We start from the raw sequence: 26,268 nt of genomic DNA, 5'->3' as shown, positions 1-26,268 counted from the left end.
CCAGCTCATTCTGTTTCGCCCAAGACCCCACCCCCAATCCATTTGGTGTGGGTTTTTTAAATATACCTCTCTTTTCCTTCATTGCCTGAAAAGCTAATACTCTCTGAAGTCCTACTAACCCCGATTTCTGATGACTTTCCGCTTTGGAAGTCCATCTCTACCAATACGTGCATTAATTTGGAAAGCGCATTCCTCTCTCTCTCTCTCTCCTCTTTTCCAATCGGGGGAGGGGTGTGTGTGTGTGTGCCTGTGTGTGTTCCAAAGTGTCGTCTTTCCAGCCCCAAACAAGGTGCAACGAGGCGTTCTTCCTTCTAAGGAATGAGAAGATAGATATCTGCTACCTTAACGTTTGGGTGGGGGCTCTTTCCTCCCCCCCTTTTTTTTCTTAAAGGCGAGGCGCGCATTCTTCAACCGCTGTGAAGCAAACTCCCCCTCGGACCCGCTCTGTTTAAACTTAAGAGTGTGCATATATAGGATATTATTATTATTGTCATTTCTCCTCCCTGCCGCCTGTTCCAAGGCTCCACGCTCAAAATACACAGGGGGGCAAAACACATTCCTTTATAGATTGAGAAAGATCTTATCCTTTCGTCGCTCTTTTTCTTTTTTTCTTTTTCGTTCGCTGATCCCTTCAGGTTCTCCCCCACCCCACCCCCAATAGTAACCACCCCTCGCTCTCCTTTCCAAAATCAGTTTGTACAATCGCTAAGATAAATACCAGGGCGATACGTTTTCATTGCCTAAGGGGGGGTTTTCTCCTGCCCAATTTTTTTCCTAAAAAAATAATAATTTAAAAGCCATCAGCTGCCAAACAACAGGAAGAAGATGCAAGCGATCTGGGATCTTGAACAAGGCAAATATGTTTTGGGTATGTTTCATTCTCTTTTTTAAATTTCTCTCTCTCTCTCTCTCTCTCTCTCTCTCTCTCTTTCCCCTTCTCCTTGCGACCTGGTTTGTGGCCGTGCGGGTCTCTCTCCCCCTCTCTCATTCCTTACTTATTTCATTTTAAAGGCTGAAATCCGAAGCGCAAAAGTAATGCCCTGCGTTGAAATTCAGAGAACTTCCCCCGCACCCCCGAAGTCAATGGTTTGAGGGTCGGGGACGAAAACTCTGCTTTCAAAGGTTACGTGGGGAGGGCGGGATTTGTGCCGGGAGCGTGGGGGGGGGGGAACGATGTCTGTGTGTGGACTTTACATCAACTACTAATTGAGAGAAAGGTCCCTATGTGTGTGTGGGTGTATGTCGTGAAAAATATGCTTCTCTATAAAGCCCCTTTTCCAGCTATCCAAAGGGTACCCCCCCTTCCAAATCTGGTTCGGATTCGATGATGATGATGCCTCTCTGAGTCAGAACCAGTCTAAAATCTCAAGGTCGTATTGCTGTGGGTATAAGCAGTGATTGAAAAGGGGGGAGGAAAAGGGACCTCTCTAAAGCAAGGAATAGGAAATGAAACTGCAAGAATTTGTAGCCACGTGCGTTTTTGCTTGGGTTTCTCTCCCCCCTCCACTTCTTCCAGGAGCAAAATTGAGTTTCACGACTAGCCTTCTTTGCAGTCCCCGTTCCGCAGCTCCGCTTTATCCTTACCCCCTTAAAATCTCTGATGGATGATAAAGTAGAGGTACTCACCACTGCCAGAGGGGATATCTGTTGCCAAATCCAGGTTTCCAGGCGCAAAGTTTTGTTTGTTCCTTTTAATTGTTGGAAGTTGGGGAGTGGGGGGGATTAATAATCTTCAGGCTGATGTCACTTAAAAAAAAAAAAAGCCGCGTGGAAGAGCTCTAGACTTTCCCTAGCGCGAGAAATACGCACGCACGCACATGCACTCGCTCACACTCGCTTCTCCCTATTAGACCGGCGGGGGGATTCCTTATCCATCCTATGTCGCCTCCTCCCTTAAAAAAAAAATCACAATTTTTTCGGAAGTTTGCAAGTCCGGAGCACAAAAAGATGTTATTTTATTTTATTTTTAAAATGACATAACTCCTTAACTGGCAATCCGGAGGAATTAATCATATTATAAACGTGCAGAAGTTTAGGAGTTGCTTGCCTCCCCCCCCCCGTCTCGCTTTGCCTACGTCCTCCCCCCACGTCCCTTTCCCTTTAAGAGCAGCGTTTCTTTGAAAGTTGGATTTTTTTCAGGCCGATGAAAGACTTACGCTAGGGGGCAGACGCATACTGTACTTCTGGAGTCTTCCAGCCGGTCCTCTTCCTCCTCCCCCCCCCCCCCGCCTCACACACACCAATACACACACTTCTGTCCTCTCTTTCTCTCTCCATCTCTCGCTCTCCTAGCATATGTTCTAATTTAGCACTGTAAATTTTTCAGAGGGCCCGACTCTGACAGCCCCTGGTGATTTTCAAAGTACCACAAGCCAGTGGTTAAAAATTACATTGAGTTGAAAGTTCAGTGTCGCACAATGGAGGGCCACTTTCCCCCATTCATAGCTCTTCGGATGGAGCTGGGAGGGGGACGCGGGGGGGGGAGGCAAACAACACAGTGAGCATTCATTGAGTCTTCCCCCCACGTAACCCAGCGGTTTCCCCCCACTGATTTCACTTCAGAGGGTCCAAACTTCGTTGCAAAGAAGCCAGGAAGAACTGAAGGGAGGGTTTATTGTTGTCATTGTTGTTGTTTTACCAAACTCTCCCCATCCCCGCACCTTTCGCCAGGAAAAAATAAAGAGGGGAGTTTCCTGCTTCCCCACCTCGCTTAGCCGAACGTTTCCCTTAAAATATTCCACACTTTTTTCTATTTAACATCCCGGATCTCCTGATGAATGTACACCTGTTTTAAAAAATCGGAACGTGGATAGGTATTATTAATACCACTATTGCTTCTCCCCAGAAGTTGCAAAATGGATCCTTACTTGCAAGGCAATAAATAAGGTCTGGGATTATAACTGAGCTCTGTAAATTGACAGTTATGGATGATGAATTGAGAATCGTTCTCTTTAAGCGATCCTATGTTGCTGTGTAATGTGGGGAGGGGGAAAGAGAGAAAGAGAGAATGAACAGCCAGTCAGCCATGAACTTGCCAACTCCCCACCTCTGCTATTTTTAATAGTTCCATCCTTTGGATGAACAGACGTACACTATCAAAGCATTTGATGTTAGGGCTTGAGTGAGCTCCGTCTATTTTAGTTCTCAGTGATTAGTTGCTTTCTCTTTTTGCGATCCTGCAGGAAAACGATTAATACAGAAGGGTCGTTATTTCCCCTTTCGGATTTTTTAATTTTTATTTTGGTAGTCTTTGCATTCAGCAGAATCATAAGATTTCTTCTGATAAAATAAGATATGGTGGTGATATATGGGGAGAATTTTCCTTATATAGGCTGCGATCACCTATATATCCAGGATATATCCAGGATATATATTTCCATACTCTGAAACACACACACACACACACACACACACACACACACACACACACGAGAGAGAGAGAGAGAGAGATATGGAGGGGGGGTGTATGAAGGCGCTAGTTCTCTGCAATCCTAGAGGCCGATTATTTCCTTCTCTTCTGGATCATAGAGGGCATCTTCCACTGTTTACAGGCGGCCAAGTCCTTCTAATCAATAGAACATTCCACCGCTCGCTTTGAAACTGACCGTATGAAACGGACAATATTGCCAGGGCCAGTAACAAGCAGAGTTCATGTTACAACTTTCCTGCCTTCGTCCGTAGCACCTGCAAGCTTAGCAACAGACATTTATTTCTTCAACAGAAAGGGGTGGGTGGTACGAACGTGGCAACGTGATAGCGTTGAGCTGATGGAAAGGGTTACAGCTCCAGATCCAGATAGTTGTATCTGGGATCCCCATTGTCTCATTTAATATGTGTCTTGGACATACCTCGTGTGTATTTGTGTGTGTGTATACACACACACACACACACACACACACACTCCAAGAAGTCTGTGTGTGCAAGTGCGTGTGGGGGTATATATGAGTTATATAAATATATATACTCTCAGTTTTGAGTCTGTTTCTAGCCTGCTATTTATCATTTTTCTCTTGTCCTTCTCAGCAAATGTATTTCGCTGGAACACTTACTTCTCTGCCTGGAGGTCAGTTTGCCTCTAGATTGCAGCGCGAGAGATCCCACAGCTAGGCGATGACTTAAATTTGTAACCTCGTCTAAGGCTATAAAATTAAATCAAGTTGCAGAGGTTCAAATGTACTTCGCCATGCTTGGGTGTTTTGTTTTGTTCTGAAATTCTCCCCCTTTCCTTCCTGTTAACATAAAAGAGGAAATATGCTTTCTTAAGGGGTGGTGAGAGAGGGGGGAACTTTGGGTCTTTCCAATCCAATGCGAAAAGGCTGTAAATGTGTTTTCTGGGTTTGATTAACTCCATCCTTTTCCTCCCTTTTCCTCTCTGATTTTTTTCCCCTTTCTCGCTATCATCGCCTTCCTCCTGAGAAGGCATCTGGGTTAGATGTCTCCCCATTTGGGAGTATGTACAGGCGGCCAGGCGTTCTGCGCGTATGTATGCATGTGTGTATTTGTATGCTAATTTTTCCCCATTTCTGTTTGGATTTTGGAGCAAAGGGAATGGGTTCTTGGAATGCTAGAGGCTTCAGGGAACAATGAAGTGTGTGGTTAAGTATTCTGAGGTCTGTTACCCTAGCCTCTGATGTGTGCGCCCCTATACATTGATAGATGTCTATCTAATGTATGTGTCGAGCAAGCAGCTTTCAAAAGATTCCTACGCAGTGCCAGCAAATCAGTTTATCTGCATCTTTTCCCCCAACGGGCCAGCCTCCTCTAGAGTGTTAGGAAGGCTGAGACTTCCTAAGCTAAAAATGGGAATTATCTGCATGCTCGAAATCCAGTTTTAACGGCCTCCCTCGCTGCACATCCATGTCAGAAAGTGAGAGCAAGTTAGCGTTTGTGTCCATAGATCTCTCTACAAGACCATCGTGCCAAGGTTAGAGTGTATTCTCTTTCCTTCCTTTTTCTTTTTCTAAAAGAAGGGGTGTTTCTTTTTAAGAAAAACAAACAAACAATTCTCTGACTTGCGTGTCATCAAGCAATTAAAAGTTCAACCCACCTACCTGTAGAACTTTAATCCGAAATGGGCAGCGTTTGTGTCAATCTGTGTCAGCACCGCTGCGACCCAAGCTGTCTACAGTGCTGTATTTGTCTAATTTCTTTAACCCAGGCACATACAGCTCCCCTAACGCCACTGCTCAGCTGAAATGACCCTTCCCTATAAGAACGAAATTGTTTTTCCCCACCTAAGCTCAGCAACAGTGGCAGGAAGAGGATAGAGCTGTCTCTCTTCCTCAAGCCTCAGCCTTTCACAGGGGGATGGACCGTACTGTTGGTCTCCCAGCAAAAGAGTTCAGAAAGTCCGTAGTCTCACAAAGACCTGTCTAGCATCCTTTAAAAAGGAGCGGTGTCCCGACCTCCACCCACCCTCTCGCATATGTGTGTGTGTGTGTGTGCGCGCGCGCAAAATCAAGACTCTTTAAAAAAAATCATTGCTAGATCCCTCATTCCCATAATAAATAAAATATGTATAATGCTTCTTCTTTTTAAAAGAAAAATTCCCCCTTCAAATCTTACTTTTGTTGCTCTGAGTTTCAAAGCTGGGTGAAAGAAATTGGGGGGGGGGGTTACGGAGTGAGAGAAAGAGAGAAGAAGGGGGGAAAGGGAAAGGGCGCGCGGGGGGGTGTTGACGAGATAGAAAGGAGCAGCAGCAGAAGAAGAAGAAGCAAAGAACCGAGCTCCCTTTAGGACCTGGCGGACTTCCCGGGGCTCCAGCCATCCCAGCCGTGCACAAGGCTGAACTGCCCAATGAGGGGCGAGGGGAGGTCCGGGAGCTTTTGACCAGTCAAAGGCAGCCTCTTGCCTTATAAGGCGAGCGGTCGCCATGGCAACGTGTGCTAAGTTGCAGCCGTCGTGTCAAAGTTCACTATATAGAGAGCTGGGTGAGCTGATCGCGGAGAAAGCGTTCGCCACTCTCCCCAGCCCCGCTCCTATAAATCGCATTCACTCCTTTAACCCCCCCCCACTCCACCTACCCACCCACCCTCCTTAGCATATTTGATCACTGGGATTCTCGGTCTCTCTCTTTTTTTTCCCTTGCCTCTCTCTCTCTCTTTTCTCCCTCCCCTCCCCTTTCTTTTTCTTACCCCCGTTTCTCTCTCTCTTCTCGCCTTCTCTCTTTCTTCCTTTCGCTGCCCCCTCCCCCTTTACCTTTTTGTGCGCGTGCAAAACCCTCTCTCGCTTGCCCCCATCTCTTCTGCTTGCAAGGAGAGCTCTCTTCCTCTCTCCCCCCTCCAACCCCCAGCGCCAAAGGACCGCTCCAAAATCTCCACTTTTGCATGCATGCAAAAAGAAAAGGGGGGGGGAAATCTGGTGCATTTTCCTTCCTCTCTCTCTCTCTCTCTCTCTCTTTGCTTCTGATATTTATTATTAATTCTTATTAATTTCCACCCCTTGCTTTCCCCCACCCACCCAACGACACCCATTCGGGCCCCCGCCTCCCCCTCCCCCTCCCGCACTCCTTTTATCCTTCTCCCTGGCTGAGGGGGGCGGGTGGGTCGGGGGGCTCCTGAGCTTGGGGAGAGTTCACTCTTCTCTCGTCTCCCCCCACCGCGCTCTCGCTCTCTTCCTCGCTCGCTCCCTCCCCCCAGCCCTCTCTACCCACCCACCCACCTCCTCCAGTGCCGCCGCCTCCCTCCCTAACCCCCTCCCTCCCTCCCTCTCTCCCTTCCCTCGCCTCCTCCTCCTCCCCTTATCGCCCCATGTGTTGTGCGAGGAAGCAGCTTTGCTAAAGAGACCCACTTGCGAAAGAAACGGGAGCAGCATAAGGCAGCGGCAAGCGGCGGCGGCAGCAGCAGCAGCAGGAGCAGGAGGCGGCGGCTGCGAGCGAGCGAGCGAGCGAGCCGGAGTAGCCTCGGCAGCAAAGGAGGAGGGGAGGAAAAAAAAAAAAGAACGAACGAACAAACGAACGAAAGAAAGAAAGAAACGGGGGAAGAAAGAAGCGAGGAAGGAAAGAAAGAAAGAGCTGGGCGAAAGAAGAAGAGCGAGGCACGCCGAGAGAGAGAGGGACGCACCACCGAGGAACCAGGGGGGAACCCGAACCCCCCAAAGGCTCCCTTAGCCTATTTCGCGTGTGTGCGTGTCTCGTGTGTGCGCGCGCGTCCCGTGTGTGCTTTTTTTGTTTGTTTTCTTTGGCCAGGGCTTTTTCTTTTCTTTTTCTTTTCCCTCCCCCCCTCCCTCCTTCCCTCCCTCCCGTCCTCCTCCTCTCTTCTCCCTCCCTGCCTCCCTGGTTGATGTTTCTACAGCTTCGCCAAACTCCGAGCGGGGCATCCGATCCCAGCACTCCCACCGGCGGCAGCAGCGGGAGGAGGCGGCGGCGCAGCAAGGACGGGGCTCCGGAGCGCCGCGCCGAGCGTGGGATCTTCTGCCGCGGCGCCTTTCGCTCTTCTCCTCCACCGGCCGCGCGCCGGAGTTGCTGCTGCTGCTGCTGCCGCCTCCGCCGCTGCTGCTGCGAGCTTTCCCCCCTCTCTGGCTTTCGATGGCTTTCCTGAATGGCTGACTGCGGGCTTCTCTGGATCTGGCCCCCAGACACCAGCCTCTCCTCCTGCAACTCTGCTCGGCTCCCCGAGAGAGAGGGAGGGGGGCACCTCTGAAGAGAATCGCCTCTCTCTCTCTCTCTCTCTCTCTCTCTCTCTCCCTCCTCTCTTCCTCTTTTGTATTTTTGTTGTACTTTTCTCCTTTATTCATTTGCTACCAGACAATCGCCTCCCACCTCTTTGCTCTGTTTCCCCCTTCCTCGTCCCCTTTCTTCTTTCTTCCTCTCTCTCTCTCTTTCCTCGTTCTTGCTCTACTTTTCTTCCCCTCCCCACCCCACTTTGGTGACCCGCATTGCTGACTTTATTTTGGGGGACTGCCCAGCAAGGAAAAAGTGGGGCGCAAGCAAGCAAAGGAAAAAAAAGGACATTAAATTAATTTAAAAAGAAAGGACCAGAGGAGGGTAGAAGAGAAGAAGAAAAAGAAGGGAAACCGCACACAAGCCGAACAACTTCCACAAAAAAGGGAAAAAAGAAGGGGGGAACAAAAACTCGCCAACGCGAACTGGGGAGGACAGCAAAAGAAAGAGAAAACAAATAAAAACAAAGGTGGACTAAATTATATATTTATATCTATCTATATCTAGACAGAGAGATAAATAGGTCTCTCTCGCAAGGACGCTTCCTAGCTGAAGAGCTGCGGGCTCAGCCCTCGGAAGAAGCGGATCCGCTGGCAACCGAAAGCTACGGGGGGCGAGCAATTTGGCCAAGGTGTCCCATAGATATGGCAATGGTAGTTGGCACGTGGCGAGACCCGCAGGACGATGTGGCCGGCCCGCAAGGAACGCAGCCTTCGCAAGCGCCCCCTGTGCCGGGACCCCCGACGGGCGCCCCGCACACCCCGCAGACGCCGGGCCAAGGGGGCCCTCCCAGCACGCCCGCGCAGACCAACCAAGGCAGCCAGCAGAGCCAGGGCGAGAAGCAGCAACAGCAGCAGCACATCGAGTGCGTGGTGTGCGGGGACAAGTCCAGCGGCAAGCACTACGGGCAATTCACGTGTGAAGGCTGCAAGAGTTTCTTCAAGCGCAGCGTCCGCAGGAACCTCAGCTACACGTGCCGCGCCAACCGGAACTGTCCCATTGACCAACATCACCGCAACCAGTGCCAATATTGTCGCCTCAAAAAATGCCTCAAGGTTGGAATGAGACGGGAAGGTATTGGAATTTCATTTGTTTTCCACTTCTCAACCCACCCCGGTGGGGAGGGGAAAGAGGGCGGGAGGTCTCTGGATTTGCGTGCGCATGTAAACAGAGACCAGCGTGGGATGAGGAGGACTAGGACCGTGGATTTTAGAGATGGGTTGCTTTTTGGGATTGCATAGCTTGTGTACATTTCCTCTTCTTTTGCCATGGCCTGGAATGGGGAGTGTGGTGCTGTCCTTGGGAAAGCAGGGTTAGGTGAGTTTAACAGGACAAGGAAACGTGGTGTGGAGTGTGAGAGGCTGGGGGTGGGTGGAATGCGTTTCCCTGACAAACATTGGCCCGCTTGTTGATTCCAAGAAAAGCTAGATTCCATTTTTATTTTATTTTTCCTCTCAACCCACCAGCCCCAAACACAATGGCTACCCCACGAAAATGCTGTGCGTTATACCTTAGAATGGATTCGATGGGCTCCAGGGGGTGGGTTCTGTCCAACGGCGGGGGTCAGAGGCTGGCTGGGATCTTTCTGCTCCTGGCCACCCTTCCACCGCCCGCAGCGATCCGTAGGCACCACCACTCCCCAAACAACGTGCAAGATAACCTCAGACGTAGCTCTGTAACTTCTCTCCCTTCCTCGCGTTGCTAATCCCAATAATCAATCAATCAGTCAATTGCCAGAGAGGTTCCCTTCGGTTAGAAATTCCGCGAGGCTTCTTCCAAGAATTCCCGGGGCTTTCTCTCCTCCCCAGTCCGGGCGAGAAAGCTCAACCTCGCGCTCTCAAAACACGCGCGCGCGGGGTCCTGTTTGGCCTATGCCCCTGATAATAATCAAGATTTCATTTCTGTATTATTCCAGTTCTTTTTTCCCGGGGGTTGGGAGCGTGGAGGAGAGCAAGCCGGGTTGCGGGTCGGGGGGCGGGGGAGTGGGAGAGAGCGATCGGGGATCTTAAGCACCGGAAGGAAACACACAAATAAATACGGAGTTTAAACCAGGGAGGTTTCTGTGAGCAAGATGGAGCTCGGTGGTGGAAGATTCCGAGAGGGCAAGGAAAGGCGAGCCTGTAGCTTCCTTAATGGCGTTGCGCTCGCCTCCTCCTCCTCCTCTCCCCTCCTCCCAACCTCCGGTGTCTGGCTTATGTTTGGGGGTTAAAGGCTGCCCTCCTTCGCTCTCTGAAACGCTCAATCTCCACCTTGGGCCACGTTGGAGCCAGATCCAGCCCCTGCAAAATAAAATAAAAAACATTCTCTCGTCCACATTCTCGTCTTCCTTCTCCACCCCCCTCCCTCGGCGCTTTTGTGGGTCTTTCTCTCTTTCTTTTTCTCTCTTCTTGTCACCATGTAAATTTATGAACCAAATGAGAGGCCCACTTTCCATAAAAACAGCCGATCCCGGGGTTTTCCAAAGCTTCGCTCCCACCCCCACCTCTGAATGAATGGCGAGGAAATGTAACAATAGGCCGTGCTGTTTGATATTATTTTATTTTATGGACGCGTGTGGCTGCAGTTCTAATCTGATCTCTCTCCTCCTTTGATATAGATTGTGTTGTAGTTTTAAAAAGGAAGCAGCAGCAACTCTCCTTCTTCGGGGAAAGCGGCGTTTGGAAAATATGGGGAGGGGGCCCTTGCCTGCCAGTTTCTCCCTTCAAAAAAAAAAAAAAATTAGCGATGTGGAGAGAAGATAATTCGAGTATTTTATTTTAATTGTGTTTTGATACGTCTGGCGATTGAATGGAGGGGGCGGAAGAGCCGCTTGTGGTTGTGTTTTGCCCGCTGGCTGTTCGTTTGGCCAAGGAAGGGGCATTACTTTTTGCCTTCTGCAGCCCCCCCCCCAAGCTTTTGATCCCTCACCCATCTTTTCTCCCCGACCCACAAAAAAAGTGCATTTGGATTGACACCCGCTGACATATTTGCCAAAGTGCTGGTTGCTGTCTTCTCAGCAATTTGGGGAGCGAGAGACCCAGCTTCTCTACACCTCCTTGACCCTCCTGAGTTTCTTTAATTCACCCTTGAATCTGAGCAAACTCCCCCCCCCCCCATAAAAAAATAAAAAAAATAAAGTAGTTTTAGATGTGCTAGCTCCAGAAGGGGCTTCCTTAGCAATTCAGATATTAATTGCTGTAGTTTCTTCCTTATTTACTGCAGCCGTCCAGAGGGGCAGAATGCCACCTACTCAGCCGACCCACGGCCAGTTCGCCTTAACCAACGGAGACCCCCTGAACTGCCACTCGTACCTCTCCGGATATATCTCCCTGTTGCTGAGGGCAGAGCCTTACCCGACCTCGCGCTTCGGCAGCCAGTGCATGCAACCCAACAACATTATGGGCATCGAGAACATTTGCGAGCTGGCGGCTCGGATGCTTTTCAGCGCCGTCGAGTGGGCCCGGAATATCCCCTTTTTCCCCGACCTCCAGATCACCGACCAGGTGGCCTTGCTGAGGTTAACCTGGAGTGAGTTGTTTGTCCTCAACGCGGCCCAGTGCTCCATGCCCCTCCACGTCGCCCCGCTCCTGGCTGCCGCCGGCCTGCACGCCTCGCCCATGTCCGCCGACCGAGTTGTAGCCTTTATGGACCACATACGAATCTTCCAGGAACAGGTCGAGAAACTTAAGGCCTTACACGTGGATTCGGCGGAATACAGCTGCTTGAAGGCCATCGTCCTTTTCACCTCAGGTAAGCCACAGGGTGGGGGCTCTGAGGAGAGGGAGGGAGCGAGGAAATCTGAAAGTCTCCCCTGCTCCAACCCAGCTTCCTTGGCTTTTCCGTGAGAAAATTCGGAATTGAACTTGTAACACCGCAACTGGGGGTTTTTTGGGGGGGAGGGAGAAGCAATGAGCAGATTACATCTCTCATCCTATTTATTGCATGTTTACTCGGAAGTAAGGCTCGCTGCGTCCAGTGTTAGTTCAAGGGTGCCTAGCATTGAAGGAGAGAGAGAGACGATTTATTTCGAGGAGGAAAACCCTCCAAATATTCTGCCTTCAATTTTAATGTAATATGGACAGAATAACTTTTTTATTGAGCCATGTGCAGTCACTGTTGGCGAAGGGGGAATAAAGACTTTCGCTAAATTTTCAAATAAAATAACCTCTGGGTTGATATAGTTAAAGCATAGCAAGTTGATAAATAACCAGAGTATGCTGGAATCTGATCTTTTTAGATATATATAATAACCAGTGGAATTCTTAACCAAGCAGAAAGCCTACTTCGAAGGAGATAGAAGAATCCTAAAATTAAAGGGATATTGGAGGGGGATATGTGCTGGAGCTCTAACTAGAGTATCCAATAAACAAATCAATCACATTCTGGAAAGGACTGAGGGTGAATAAACTCTCATGGACCTGGCGGCCTTGGAGCAGATTGCCAAGGGGGAGAAAGTGGGTCTAAACCATGGTCAGAGGGGCTAGGTGTATTTTAAATAATAATGATAATAATAATAAGTTGAAGCAAGAATGTGTGTTTGGAATTCAAGTTGCTGCCCCCTATTCAAAAACCTAGCGGTAGTGGCAATACTCATGCATAACAGCAGCGGGGATAAGGAATGTGAAGAAGTGTTGCAACTGTAGTCCCTGAATTGCAACATTATGGGTTTCTGTTTTAACTCCTCTTTAAATAAAGACAAAAAAGAAATGCATGTTGAAAAAGTGTCACTTAGGCTGCAGTCCTTTATCAGAGTTGGCTGGAAGCAATCCCCATGAAACTCTGTGGAGCTTACTCCTGAGTAGATGTGTAGAGTTGCACTGTTAAACAATCAAAAGTGCCAAAAAAGAAGGGGGGGGGGACTGGAGAGAGAGAGAGAGATTTCAGTGCCAACTTTCTGCTGCATATAAATAGCGCTACAGTTATAAAACAATAATGGAATGCATGATGAAATCTAATTAGCTGTGGTTCAACCTGGGTGAGTAATATATCTGATATTAACTCTGGAGGCAACATAATTTCAAGACATACTTTCTTTTTAAAAAATTATAATTCATCGGATCAGGCCTCTAACAGTATGCTAGATTCTCAGAATATAAATAGTGATGTGTGTGTGTGTTTATCTTGTAAGTAATGGTGCAGCTTTGGGTAGTGGTCATGTGATGACCATATGAATGGAGGCAGGATCTGTAAAGTAATCACTCATTGGTATATATATATATATATATATATATATATATATATATATATATATAGTCTTTCATTTTAAAAATACCTTTGATATGAGGAAATAGGCCGAGGCATCAGTAGTTTATGTGGGAAAATTAGGATTTACAATCCAGCCCTTGTTATGTTAAGGGAGGTCGGAGGAAACCGAGTGCCTTTCTGGACATTGTCCAAAATTTAGGTCGTGACCTGAACTTCCTTTTATATATTATTGCTTTCCACAGTTACACCTCTGCCTGCCCCCACCCCCTGGCCAAAATATTTGTTGCCCACCTAAATTAGTTGGACTCAGAGGTGATCAATTATCAGAGGCAGCACTAGAAAGGAACAGTGTGCTTGTGCTTGTGTGTGTGTGTGTGTGTGTCCTCTATTAAAAGGACACATTATTTATTTCTTGAGGATCTTCTCTGAGCCTCTTAAGGCCTACATATGAACCCCAAACATTTGATTTCAAATCTGGTGTTGTAGTGGGTTGCAGTAGTGTGATTAATATTGTTACCTTTGTGGGGGAAACCTCTCAGCTGTTGTCTAAAGTGCGAAATTTATGACTGTTTGCAAAATGTGGATCTGTATGTAAATTGCCTTCCCAGCTTAGATAAAGCTTCTGTTATCTGATTTTGTGGGGTTATAAAACATGGGGGGAACGGATGCAGGGATTTGTCAGCTAAGACGCCCCAATAGCACTGGGGCTGATGTGTTATTTAGATGTAGAGAATTTTCATATAATATTTACTGGTGCTTTCTATAGAATCTATATCTAGATTCTAATGGCTTTGAAAAATATGCATGTGTTAGTGCTTTGCCCAGCCAGCTAAGGTCACAACCTGAGCAAAGGCAGCTTCTGATTAAAAGGGACCTCATTGTATTTTAGCCTGTCAAAAGTGGGGCAATATATATATCTATATATTAGTGCAAAGCGTGGCAAGAATTCTAAATTGTTTTTAAACAGTTTTTTTTTCTTTTTAAAAATCGTATCTTACAGATGCATTTTTAAAAAAATAAAAAGTATATATTCGTATGATTGGAAAGAAAGGCGAGGAAAGAAAGGGGAGTGGGAGAGACAGAGAATGAGAAGGGGAGAGAGAGAAACAGCTCTAATGAAGAGAGCGATCAGAGTTTGCTTGGTTGCCTTTGAATAGGCTAAACTGACAAGATCAGTTTTAAAGGACCACTTAAATCACTTTCAAAGACTGAGGGAAACGGCGGTGTCTCCTTTAGGGGGGAATCGCTTTTTGGGTGCGGGGCTCCATTATCCTGAGTTGAGCCAGTTTCTTAACGTGTGTGGGTTTCTGCTGCCTTCTTCTTTTTTTTATGAAACTCTCTTTTCTGGCCTTTGAGATTAGACTCAGCACAGTTATTTCCCCAATGCGAGCATGTGTGTTGTGAGGAAAGACCATGTCTTATCTTTCTCCTTCTCCATACACCCCCGCCGCCAAAAGACTCCCCCCCCTCCCGCATCCCAATGCAGTGAAAATCTGGTGAGATCACTGAAAGGTTTGGGGCTAATTTTAAAATCAAGACCTCAGGCCAAAATCCTGGCCGGGAGGGGAGACTTTTGGAATATTATTTTAAAAAAAAAAGAGCACGTGCTCCTGTTGAAACCGAAAGAAAGAACAGGAAGATCCAAACGCGTGTTTACTCAGAGGAAAAATCTTGCTGGACTGGCTCCCTAGGAAGCGTGCAGACAGGACTGCAACATGACTCTCCTCTGTGCTTGGGGTTGTAGCTTGAGCAGGGCTTAACTTGGACTGAATCATGTCCTCGCGGCTTATTCGGAAGTCCAAGACTTGAACTCAGCGAGCCTGACTTTCAAAAGGGAAAATAAATGCCTGTAGGGTTGGAGGGAGAGATCCGCAGATTTGGGCGCGCACAAGCAGATCGACCCAAAGCACGTTGACCCCCCAAGTTCCGCAGGACTTAAATCGCTAGGAAGCAAGTCTCAAAAGATTTCAAGAGCAGCGTCTATCTTGCAATGCTCACGACTTCATCCTTACAGTTCTTAGCTGTGATTTTATTTACATTATTACTATTCTTTTGATTGCGGGGGGGGGGGGGAATTGGTTTTAAAACCATTCCAAGGGGGAACTTTAACTTGTTTGATACTGACGACACTTTCCCCCTCCCTTCCCCTCTCTCTTTGAAACCAACTTTCTTCCAGATGCGTGTGGTCTCTCCGACGTAGCCCACGTTGAAAGTTTACAAGAGAAGTCCCAGTGTGCGTTGGAAGAGTACGTAAGGAGTCAATATCCGAACCAGCCTACGCGATTTGGAAAACTGTTGTTACGCCTCCCATCTCTCCGCACCGTCTCTTCCTCAGTCATAGAGCAATTGTTTTTCGTCCGTTTGGTAGGTAAAACCCCCATAGAAACCCTTATCAGGGATATGTTACTGTCTGGAAGCAGTTTTAACTGGCCTTATATGGCCATTCAATAAGGGGAAAAAATGTTGGAGAGAGGAAAAAAACAAACCCACAGATGAGAGAATTTGAAAAAAAATAAAATTGGAAATTTTGGAACGGAGGATTTTTGCGAGTGACTTTGGGGTCTGGCGGTTGTTTTAAACGTCCTTCAGCTAAGCAAGGATGTTGCATCTTGGCTAAAAATGAAGAGAGAATAATTGGAATGGACTGAATACTAATTAAAAAAAAAAAGACTTGTGATATGAACTTTTTACAGACTGAATTAAGAATTCCCCTGTTGTCCAGAAGTTGCTACATCTCTCTCTCTCTCTCTCTCTCTCTCTCTCTCTCTCTCTCTCTCTCTCTCGTTGTTTTTTTAAAAGAAAAGGGGAAAGGAATTTTTTTTCTTTTTTTCTTTTCTCTGGGGTGTTTAACTTGAAACACAATCTCTTGCTAAAAGTGCATTTAAAAGAAATCTGGAGAAAATTAATGGAATGGAAACAAGTCTCTCTCTCTCTCTCTCTCTCTCTCTCTCTCTCTCTCTCTCTCTCTCTCTGTCTCTCTCTTTTCCAAATTATTAATTTGTCCTATGTTGTCTGTGTACCTATAGGGTTTTGTTTGGGTTTTTTTTGTATTTTTTCTGGTTCCAAACCAGTTTATTCTGTGGTTCTATAATAATTTTGATATAATCTTGCCTTCATTTTAAAAAAAACCAACTACAACTGTGTATCCTTTTTAAAAAAAGTTCTGAAAGAATTAAAACTGTCTCAGAAAGGTTTATGAGAAGAACATAAAGAGAAGGAAAAAAAATTCCCCACAATAGTAGGAAAGATGGAAGCGCACTTACAACTAGTCAGCCAAAATTTAGCTCCAAGCTACGACAGCTATAATTATTGAGATCGAATAAAAGAGAACCACAACTATTCCCCTACCCGCAAGCCCACCTTCCCTTGACTAGGTTTTTATATATATATATCTATTTTAAAGACAAAACATGAATTTTGGAAGGGAATGCGTATTTCTTGGAGGGAGAAGGAATTGTGTCTAAGACACAACACAGTTTTGATGAAAACACACATACACACACGCACACAAAACCACACATAGGGTTTCATCACAAAGTGAACTTTTTTGTAATTTGAATGAAAATTGGGTTCCGCCTAGTTGTCCTAAATTGTTAACAAGTTCCTCTATCTGTTTGTATATTTGCAAGCTCTTTGTATTATAATACTTGTTGATATTTTCCCTTTTTTTAAAGAAAAAAGAAAAAAACCATTGAATTCAGCATGACAAAAAAAAAATAACACTACTGTTGGCACTTATAGATAATGTGGTTGATTCAGTATCTTAGAGTTTACAGTTTTTGTGTTTTAAAGAAAAAAAAGCTGAAGGGTTTTTTTTTTTAAGTGCAACATTTCTGTATACTGTAAAAGTTATAATAACTGAAAACTGTTTGGTCCAGTCTTTGTGTGTTATATTCCAAGGAAAAATTGAAAGTATTCAGAAATTAAAATATTATTTGATATCTGACACCTTGTATGGCTCTCCTAAATGTCTTGGGGTAAAATATTCCTATTTATTCTTCTGTTGAAGAGGTTTTGGTCCTTGGATAGATAGATAGACTCTGCTTCAAAATCGGCTTGCAACACAATAGGTCTTGTTTGTGTGTGTTTCCTGTAAAATAGATGATGGTGGTTTGGTGGTGATGGTGAGATGTTCCAGCTTCAGCTCCTGGTTTAATTGTGGCTTCATGAGGTCGCCAACCTAATCCTCAATATGTTTGCCCCAAAATAATTTTCACAACCTGTGCGTAGAGTACATAGGATTGCAACCTAAGATGGCAACATTTCCTTTCCTCTTATCCTCTTGATAATTACAAAAAATAATACTAGTAATAATAACTGCAGAGGGGATGGTTAAAAGAGCAATGACCTGTTAATTCTGTCACACTTAAGTGCCTACATAGGAACTGATATACACACACGTACACAGAAACACACACATGTATGTATGTATGTATTGTGAGTATATAATCTGGTTCAAGCCAAGTGGCATTATTGAAAATGTAGGTCAGTTGTTTGCTCTGAATCCCAATGTCTGTGACATAGAGAAGAACTCTGGAATTGTTGTGTGCTGGTTGGCACTGAGAGATCTTTTCAACTCAGAAGTGGATTTGCATAGTTTCCTCCCCATTTCTTTTCTTTTAGAGAGCCAAAGATTCTCAGACCATAAGACAGAATGTACAAGGTGTGTGTGTGTGTGCGCGTGTGTGTGTGTGTGTAGGCACCTAGCGTTATAAAAGAAGGACTTATAATAATGCATTCTGAGTCTAACTATAATTAGGAATAAGTATGATTGATTCCAAAAGACGCTGCACTTAAAGCTGCAGTCCTATGTTAGGAGCAAGCCCAACTGAATACGATGGGATTTATCCCGAAGGAAGCACGCAGGAGATTGTGCTGTAAATAGTAGTGTATTTGTTTCAACCCAACATATTGAGTAAAAGGCCAGATTCCCACTGAAATTATTGGCTCCAGTATCTGTTGCCCTCAAATTACTCAAAAACGCTTCCTCCGTCCCCTCCTACAGTCAACTTTTCTTGCTCTCCCTGCGCTTCAGCTCTCCAAAGCAGGTTGATAAAAACTCTGATGTCTTGTGAATTTGAGTGGGAGGAGGGCAGTATAGAGGGTGTACTCAAAACAGCCTCTTGTCCCCTCTTCTAAGGCTTTCTGCCCCCACCCCCAGCCACACATTCTGACCTATACATACATACATACGGAAAGAGCCCACCAGTTTGTGAACTACACTCCATCTATGGCTTGCTTCAGTTCCAGGCATATGGACCAGACATTGTCTGTCTTTATTTATTTTCGAGGAATGGGTGTACTCTTTGCGAATGGCTGCAAATGATTCTTTTTCCTATGAACCCAAGGCACTTTTGAGATGCATAGATAAATATGCTTGCTGGTTTAGAGAGCAGAGTGATCCTCCGGTTTTAGTGGTGCTTTTCGTGCTGGTTACTGTTTGCTACTCTAAAGGATGTCTGTGTCTGTGAATGAACTTAACAGGGGAACTTAACCCTTCTCTAACTTCACCTCGAAGGATCCCCCCCACCTTTGGCCTGCTTGCTTTCCGTGTGTGGTGGTGTTTGTTCTTAAACAATCGTTTATTGCAAATGTGTTTCCTGGCATATTGCAACTTAATGATGTTCATTCAGCTCCTCAGAAAAGCCATTACTTGATTTTTCTTCTTCTCTCTCCCCCCCCCAACCTTCAGACATCTGGGCTGTTGCTCAGTTGTTCTTCCTCTATATACCTGTTTCTCTTGGCGTTGCTTTCCCTCCGCTCCCTCGCTTCCCCACGTTAACTTCCTAATCGAGCTTGGACTGGAGAGATGGCGGCAGAAAAGAGCTGAATGTAAAAGGGGTTCAACAAAAACCCAGTTCCAGCCACCACACCACCACCCCGCCATTTCACTTTCCTTCTTCTCCCTCGGTAAATTTTCCATTCCATTCCCCTTCCCTCTCTCTCTGTCTCCATTATATGCATCCATATATTTGGAAAGGCTCCGAGGTGGAGTTGTTTAAAGGCTTTCAGATAGGTGTGAGTTTATGGCATTTAAGGAAAGTTTTTCTTTGCCTGCTGACTTAGAACAAAGGAGCTCCCCCCGAGCAATTGAGCCGGACAAAGGAAGTGGGCCCGGACTCAGAAGGAGTCCTATGTGAAATTGACTAGCTCTTATAAAAAGCTGCTAAATACGAGCAACTCTTTCTCTTGAAGTGTCGGGAGATTTCCCTCAAGCCTCCCTCTCTAGGGTGGTTGGATTTCTTTTAAAAATAAAAATAAATCTGAGTTCTTCCCCTTCCCAGCACCAGTGTTGGAATTATAAGTAAAATTATTAAAGTGACTCTCCACTTAAAGAACAGCAGGGGAAAGAGCCTTTGAAATACGATTGTTATTAATAATGTTATTAAAAGCACATATGGGAGAAGCTCTCTTTCCGCCCACTTCTCTCTCTCTCTCTCTCTCTCTCTCTCTCTCTCTCTCACACACACACACACACACACACACACACACACACACACCCCTTCTAATTTTCTCTCTCCTTCGTCCTGCCCTCTAGCAATTAACTTCACTATACTGGACCGGGTGAAGGGAAAGGGAGAATCTTATTCCGAAAGTTAAAGCATAAGGGTTTGGGGGATCGAGCTTGCCTTAGGAAAAGACAGGGCAAGGATCGCGCGGAGAATAATGGAGGCTTTGAAACGCACGCCAGCGAGCGGTAGCATACACGCAACTCGCGCGCAGGCCGGTTTAAAAGGTTACTCGCTGCGGATTGCATTCACTCCGCTTGTCTGACGCTAGATCTCACGCTCTTTCTCGGTTCCCCACCCCCAACCCCGTAGCAATTACTGGAGAGACAGCAGATCGTTCCTCTTAAAGAGTGGATTCGTCCTCCGCGGTGGCGTTTTTTTGCGGGGAGGGGAGGAAATGTGTTTGCGGTGTGTGTTTGGGGAGGGGGAGTAGATAAAGCGTGTGAAACTATTGCCTTGAAGCTGGGTTGTCCTATTAACTCAGCCAACATGGCGTCTCCCAGAAGTGTACTGCAGAGAGAGAGAGAGAGAGAGAGAGTGTCCTGCTAAGCAAAAGGAATCGCGTTGTGATGAGGAGAGAGATCTTTCCCTACATCCTCGTAATAAGTCAAGAGGAGGCTGGTATTTAAACGCATACACAAGGCTGCAGGCAGCGGGGCACCTCTCTGCAAAAACTCCCAAGCCAGCAATCGAGTCAAGGCAAGTCCAGTGGTTAGCTGTGGATTTAAAGAAGCAAGGATGTGTGCGTTGAAGGGGGGAGATATTACAAACCCTCCACAGCTACACTGTCCAGTTCTCCATCACAGGATTCCTAATGCCTAAACTTGTGGTGCTCTCTCTCTCTCTCTCTCTCTCTCTCTCGCTCTCGCAGATCTCGAAATAGATAGATTGGGCTTCAAGGTGCTTTTCAGATAGGGTGGCTCAGACGTGCATCTATCCCTTGATGTCATGCTCCTAATTCGTGGGTAGAGGAATTCAGTGTGAATAGAAGCCGTCCACAACCTCTTGAAATCCATTCTTGGTCACAGGATCACTCACTTCAAATGTGGAATTACTTTGCTTAGTACATTTATACACTTAGGTGGGGAAGTCTGTGGACAGGGCTTGAGCGGGTATCTAGGAGATATTTGGAGGAAAATGCCCGCCTTCTCGCCTCTCTTCAACCTAGCATAGGGGTTGGGGGTTGGTTTCTAGGATAAGGTTTATTTTCCTATCGTCTTCCGTTTGGGGAAGGGACTTAAAAGAGATTTGCTGAGGTGGTCTGGCGTTAGGTATCCGCAGAGGGGCGGACAGACGTGACTGAAGACATCCGTATTGCAAAGGCGAAGGGGTGGGCGGAGAGGGGCTCTCTTTCAGCTTAGGGTACACGTCCGAATCTAAATTACCTGGGAACTCAGCTTGTTTTAAAAGCATCCCTTTCTTAAGCTCTACGACCATTGGAGAAAGGCGGGGGGGAGAATCCCTCTGCAGAGCGTTATTTAATTTTTTTTAAAGAAGTGATGAAGCGTTTTTGTGCTTGTGTGTGTTGTCAATCTCATAACAAAAGGTGCTCTTTAAAGGAATGGCGTTGGGAGCTTGATCTGCAGCGAGAAACCCAAAAATCAATGAATTATTATTAATATTTTAGGGGAAAGGGGGAGAGAGCGTGTCTTGTCTACATAGAAGAGAGACGGTTCTTGACGAAGATGGAGGCCTTCTTAGAGTCTATTGAAAAGGGAGGCTAGGAGTTTACAAGAGGGGAAAAGTGCTTCTGATCATCCCCTCCCTCCGTCCTCATTTTCTCCTCTATCTGTTAAGCTTCCCGCAGCGCGGCTGTCTACTTAATGGCAAATTTTTACCTCGTTGCGGTCATTTTAAAAAACGCTTAGTCCTAGTTGTTTGTTTGTCACAGGAACTTCTAGGTGCCCCCTCCCACCCCCACCCCGTCGCCCCAGTTTAGGAATGAATGTTTTGGTATTTATTTGGGGAAAAGGTTGCGATCCTTCCTGCTTGTCCCTTAGAGTAAACACCACGAAAGAGAACAGTTGCTGAATTTGCGTAAACATGCGTTAAGAGTGTTGTGTTTTATATTTTAAAAAAATTTAACAGACTGAGAAAATACGAGCCTGGTATTTAATAAAAGGTGTGGATTTAGAAAAGGCTGCAGAAATTATCTGGGTTGTTTGTTTTTTCAGGGTAGGTTTTTGTTTTGTTTTGTTTTCCTTTGGTTTTTTTGCACACCAAAGGAAGCAAATGGGGGATATTTCTCTCACACACCCCCACCCACTTTGCCCCCATCCTTCCCCAACGGAGTGTGTGAAACCTCATCCTGGGGGAAGGGGCCCTTTAACTCGAATGTTGGGATGGGGCGAAGCGAGGCCTCTTGAATAAACAGCCCCGCATCAAGAGTGTAAATAACTCTCTGCTTAAGAAGGTGACAGGCTCGGGAGAGAGAGAGGGAGACCCCTGCGTGAGTCTCTTGGAAGGGGATTGGGAGCGGGGGGGGGTGGGGAGAAAGAAAGAAAACGGAGAAGTCGGTTCCTTTTGCACGGAACGGTTATACAGCCCATGAAACGCGGCGCAAGCCCATCGCTTAGCCCTTAGATCTTCCGCTCTTCCCTAATACAAACCAGATCTCCGCTATTGTTTATCATCCGGGCTCGTGCCCGACAAGTTATAAATCGTATTGCCCTTTTGATAACGCAGTTGTAATCAGTTAGCATCGCAGCCGGGCCCAATTGTAAAACTGCCTAATTTAATATGTCAGATGTGCCATTAAAACTTTATATATTTATATACATATGTGCATTCCCTCCCCTTCTATCTCCCTTGCCCATCTCTTCCCTAGGAGTGAAATGTCAACAGTGTTGTTGTTGTTGCAGTTGCTATTATTATTATTATTATTATTATTATTATTATTATTTGAAATAATGTCTTGGGTTGGAGATGCAGGGCTTTGCTAAGACATCTCTATATTACTATATTACTATTACTGTTACTGTTACTGTTACTATTACTATTACTATTACTATTACTATTACCATCCATGAGGGATAAGCCCTCCCACTAATGCTTCGGTCTTCGGCACATATGCTTGGGAGTGTCTTCCACGGCTTTGAACTTCGTGAGATTTACTTCGGAATAAGCGTTTTTAGAATGCGGGAAGAGGACATATATGTTTGGCCAAGGAAAGGGACTCTTGTCAGCCCGGGTTTCTTTGAGGAGGGGGAATCACATTTATTGCAAAGGTGCCTTGTGATTAATAGAGCAAACGCCGGGAGAGGGGGGATATTATTTTATTCGGAAAATTCTTTTGCGTTTGCTTGGAAAGTAGAGTTGTGGAAGAAGGCGCTTGGGTTTCAATGGATCTTCTTGGTTGGAGGCAGTTCTCATCCCCCAAATCCATTGTCTCCCCCCACTTTCTGAACCCCCATTAATATAGTGTGTCAGCGGCAAGAGAAATGAAAGGGTGAATCATAAGGCCTAGTGACTTTTTCGAATGTGTAAAAACACACAGCTTTTTAAATCCCTGGCTTTTCTCTCTTCCCCCACCTCCTTCTAAAACGTGACGGTGTTTGGGAGATTCGTCTCTGAGAAAGCCTGGAGCCCGGACAACAATCGCGGTCCAAGTTAGCCCCAATTTGGATCAAACTTACAGAGGGTTGATTTTGGTTGACAGAGCGTGTGTGGAGGCTGAACTCCCATAATATGCACTTCTGTTCCTTTATTAGGCTTGGACAACGAACTAATGAGCTTTCCCTCAGAAGATTGTCACTCCTATTTATTTTATTTTCTCCACCCCTCTTCCGAAGAAAACTTGGAGACCGAGGGAATAGACGTTTTTAAAGGTGTGGGAGCTGGAGATAGCTACTGATGCGCACACACACCAACATCATGGGGTGGCATTATTAGTAGTAAGTAGCATTACTAGACAGCGGGCAAGATCCATCGAAAGTTCAGCACTCGGGAAGTCCCATTGATTTGGCTTATGCAGCGCTTCCAAGCATGTTGACACAGGGGTAAGGCTCCTGGAGTTGACCGTGATTCTTACCTTAGGGTGGCAGCGATCCTATATACACTGGGTTTGGTATATTACACATAGCTTTGTTGTCCGGCTCGTCCTTAACGTCCCTTGAAATCTCTCTGCCTTTCTTTGTCTGGATGGTCTTAAAAGCCACCGAGAACAAGTGTCCCGAAGGAATGGCAAAGGTCAGAACATCTCTCTTTTTGCGCCCTGTTGTTGGGTTTCACTAGGATTCCTTAGGTCGATTTCAAGGTAGCTGGCGAAGGAAAACTTCCCCAGCGGACAGGGAAGTTTGGGCAGTTTCTGAGCCCGAAGGACGCCTCGCGGCCCCAAGTTTAAAGAATCTGATAGGAAGATGAGAAACCAGGAGGACAGAATGAGAGGAGTGCTGGCTGGTTGGAGGGGAGGGGGGGACGAGACGTTGATCCTATCTCTCTGCGAGAAATAGGTGCCCACGGGACTCCATTAACCTACCTGGAAGGCGATTAAAAAGAAAAAGAAAAAACTAACCTGAGGCAAAGCGGAAATGAAATAAAAATTATATCAAGAGATATAATCGAATTGTTTACAGAACAGAGGCAGTAATACGTGTTACCCTCCCCCTCCCTGCGGCTCTTTATTTTCTTTGGATCTCGATTTTTTTTAATCCTTCCTTTACAAATTTCTGAATATTGTCTTTTGAACTGAGCCCTTTACCTTATTAAGGTGAGCGCGCGCGGGGTGCTTGTGTGTACAGAGGGAAAGAGAGAAGGGGGGGGGGGTCGATTGCTGCAATCCTCTTTGAAACACGCTTCGTTTAACTATTTTACACAAGTTTGCTTAGATCCCTGAGGGATTCTTCACTTAGAGAAGGCTGATACTAGAGTTAAAAGCTTGCGAAGTGAGGGAGGGGAGAAAAAAGCAGAGGTTGTGGTGGATCATATCTGGGGGGGGGACTTATCACACGTGGGTGGCAATAATAATAATAATAATAATAATAATAATAATAATAATAATGCTCCGTCTGAAATTGAAACAGTGGCCACTCCACTAAGGAGAAATAGGCCAAATTGAAATGAGCAAAGGTATAAATAATATCCTGTAGTCATTTAAGTTACACCCTAACTTTTCCTCTCTTTAGGTCTGATTCTCGGTCTTAGTTTCCCCGCTCGTTTTCTCCTCCAGCAAATTGATGTTAACGTGTGTCTTACACTTTGCCTGTAATCAGACGCCCCCCTTCCCTCCCTCCTCTATTCTCTCTCCCTCTCTCTCTGAAGCATTTAATAAATGTCTATTAACGCGCTCCAAACCTAAGGTGAATTTACTGTCTCCCGGTTTCCAAACGGTACTAATGATAGATTTATCAACAGGGACTCGCCTCCAAGCGCTGTAAGGGAGACCTGCTCAGCGAATAAGTATGACGAAACACCCAACACCAATATCATTATTTCTACATGGGGGAAAGTACTGGAGGGTGGCGGCGGAGATGTGTCAGGGTATCATCTGAATTAATTAATCGGAATTAAAATCGGGTTGGGGGCAATCCTTTCTGTTTTGGTACCGCGCCTTGGATGCAATCTTCTTTCTTTCTCGTTTTGGAACTGTTGTTTCGGAGCTGAAATTAAGACACACGATCCTGGTTTGGATGGTTTTCTCTTTCTTCCGGGTGCCTTATTGTTGTCCGCCGCCCCCTCCCTGCCCCTGCTTCCCAGGTTGCGGATTAAATAACAGCCCTCTTCACGTTTCAGACCTGCGGAGAACTCAGTCTTAAATTTCCATGTTGTGTTTTGAGAATATATTTATTGTCTCCCCCCAAAAAAACCCGCGAATAAAATCCATTCAAGACTGGAGTGACCTCGCCTTGATGCGCTTCCGTTTTCTAACTTCTTCCATTCCTGGAAACATTTAAGGAAAAGGGGGGTTCGTAAAGATGGAAATAGGGGAAAGAAAAACAAATCACTGGGAAAGGAGGATGAGCCAGCCCAGAGAAAGCCAAATTTGAGACGAAGGGCCGTTGCAGTCTACGGAGCTAAGGCCATGCGCCGGCGATCCACTATGCACATTTACCTGGAAGAAAGTCTCTCTGAAATAATGAGGAGAACCACGAGTAAACGTGCTTGAACCAGACTTTGGAAGGGCCGTAGCGCAGCGGTAGAGCGTCTGCCTTGCACCCAGGAGTTCCCAGGTTCATATCCCCGGCATCTCCAGGTACGGCTGGGAGAGCCATTTGTCTATATCCCTGGAGAGCCGCTGCCAGTCAGTGTAGGCAGCTTTGTATGTGCCTCTGTTCCACCAGACTGGAGGCATATTTACTGAGAAGTAAGCACCTGTCAGCTCAATGACTTTTGTTTCTGAGGAGGCCACCTTCACAAAAAAACCCCACCACAGTTGGAATCGATGCATATTTCCTCGGAAGTGAGGTCCACTGAGTTTAATGGGCCTTACTCCGAATGAGGTCTGCATAGGTTCGCAGCCTCAAGTCAAAACCACCTTCAGCTGGATTGCGCCCGGTGTGTAGGTATCCTATATATATGGCCGTAGTGTGGATAAAATGAAGCAGAACCCAGCTCTCTGGATCCATTGTTACTTTAGGCTGCGATCCTATACACTCTTACTTGGGAATGTGTCCCATTGCACTTGGTGACTCGCTTCTGTGTAAACACGCTGTTAACTACACATCTCTCCCCTCAACTGCATTATCTATATTTTCCGCCCTTATTCTGGGGAATATTTCATAGGACCCTCTAGGATCTGTGCTGTTGGGTTTCTTAAGCGACAGGTATTCCTAGCTCTTCACAACCGCTGTAAGTCTATGAACCTCGCTTCCCTCCAGGAACGATCCCTTCCCAATATTTCATTTCTCTCCACTAGCCCTATTTCAGTGTACAACTCTCTCATTCCAATGCTGGGTATTTATTTTTTATTTATATATA

At 46.1% G+C, this 26,268-nt stretch overlaps 1 protein-coding gene and 1 long non-coding RNA gene across 15 annotated transcripts in view; one reads left to right on the top strand and one right to left on the bottom strand.

Moving 5' to 3' along the window:
* The window catches only part of LOC128401712 (uncharacterized), a 64,063-nt gene extending 61,860 nt beyond the window's left edge, over positions 1 to 2,203 (bottom strand). For 2 of the 12 annotated variants that reach the window (XR_008327514.1, XR_008327519.1), the window contains exon 1: positions 1,627 to 2,201. This is a non-coding gene — a long non-coding RNA (uncharacterized LOC128401712). Of the gene's footprint in view, positions 1 to 1,626 lie in introns of all 12 variants that reach the window. The other 10 variants (XR_008327516.1, XR_008327512.1, XR_008327518.1 and 7 more) reach the window with 9 other exon arrangements.
* On the top strand, positions 689 to 16,790 carry NR2F2 (nuclear receptor subfamily 2 group F member 2). Of its 3 annotated transcripts, none has more exons than XM_053365090.1 (3): positions 689 to 868; positions 10,862 to 11,389; positions 15,021 to 16,790. In XM_053365090.1, exons 1-3 carry the CDS (start codon positions 826 to 828, stop codon positions 15,293 to 15,295), a joined length of 846 nt encoding a protein of 281 aa, XP_053221065.1. In that variant the 5' UTR covers positions 689 to 825; the 3' UTR covers positions 15,296 to 16,790. The 3 variants fall into 3 exon arrangements, with proteins under 3 accessions (XP_053221065.1, XP_053221063.1, XP_053221064.1); XM_053365088.1 differs by lacking the exon at positions 689 to 868 and adding an exon at positions 6,699 to 8,734 and having other exon boundaries at positions 10,841 to 11,389; XM_053365089.1 differs by lacking the exon at positions 689 to 868 and adding an exon at positions 6,700 to 8,734.
* The last annotated feature ends 9,478 nt before the right edge of the window (positions 16,791 to 26,268 follow it).

The sequence above is a fragment of the Podarcis raffonei genome, chromosome 14 (assembly GCF_027172205.1).
Source record: "Podarcis raffonei isolate rPodRaf1 chromosome 14, rPodRaf1.pri, whole genome shotgun sequence".
Taxonomy (NCBI): Eukaryota; Metazoa; Chordata; class Lepidosauria; order Squamata; family Lacertidae; genus Podarcis; species Podarcis raffonei.
The sequence above is the reverse complement of the archived record's forward strand: the minus strand, read 5'-3'. Positions and strand labels throughout refer to the sequence as shown.

Excerpts from the sequence above, each read along its gene's own strand:
- NR2F2 (XM_053365088.1), top strand. The coding sequence starts at position 8,305 with ATGGCAATGGTAGTTGGCACGTGGCGAGACCCGCAGGACGATGTGGCC. Across the intron at positions 8,735-10,840 it reads GGTTGGAATGAGACGGGAAG|TTTCTTCCTTATTTACTGCA; the intron begins GTATTGGAATTT and ends TAATTGCTGTAG. Across the intron at positions 11,390-15,020 it reads CATCGTCCTTTTCACCTCAG|ATGCGTGTGGTCTCTCCGAC; the intron begins GTAAGCCACAGG and ends ACTTTCTTCCAG.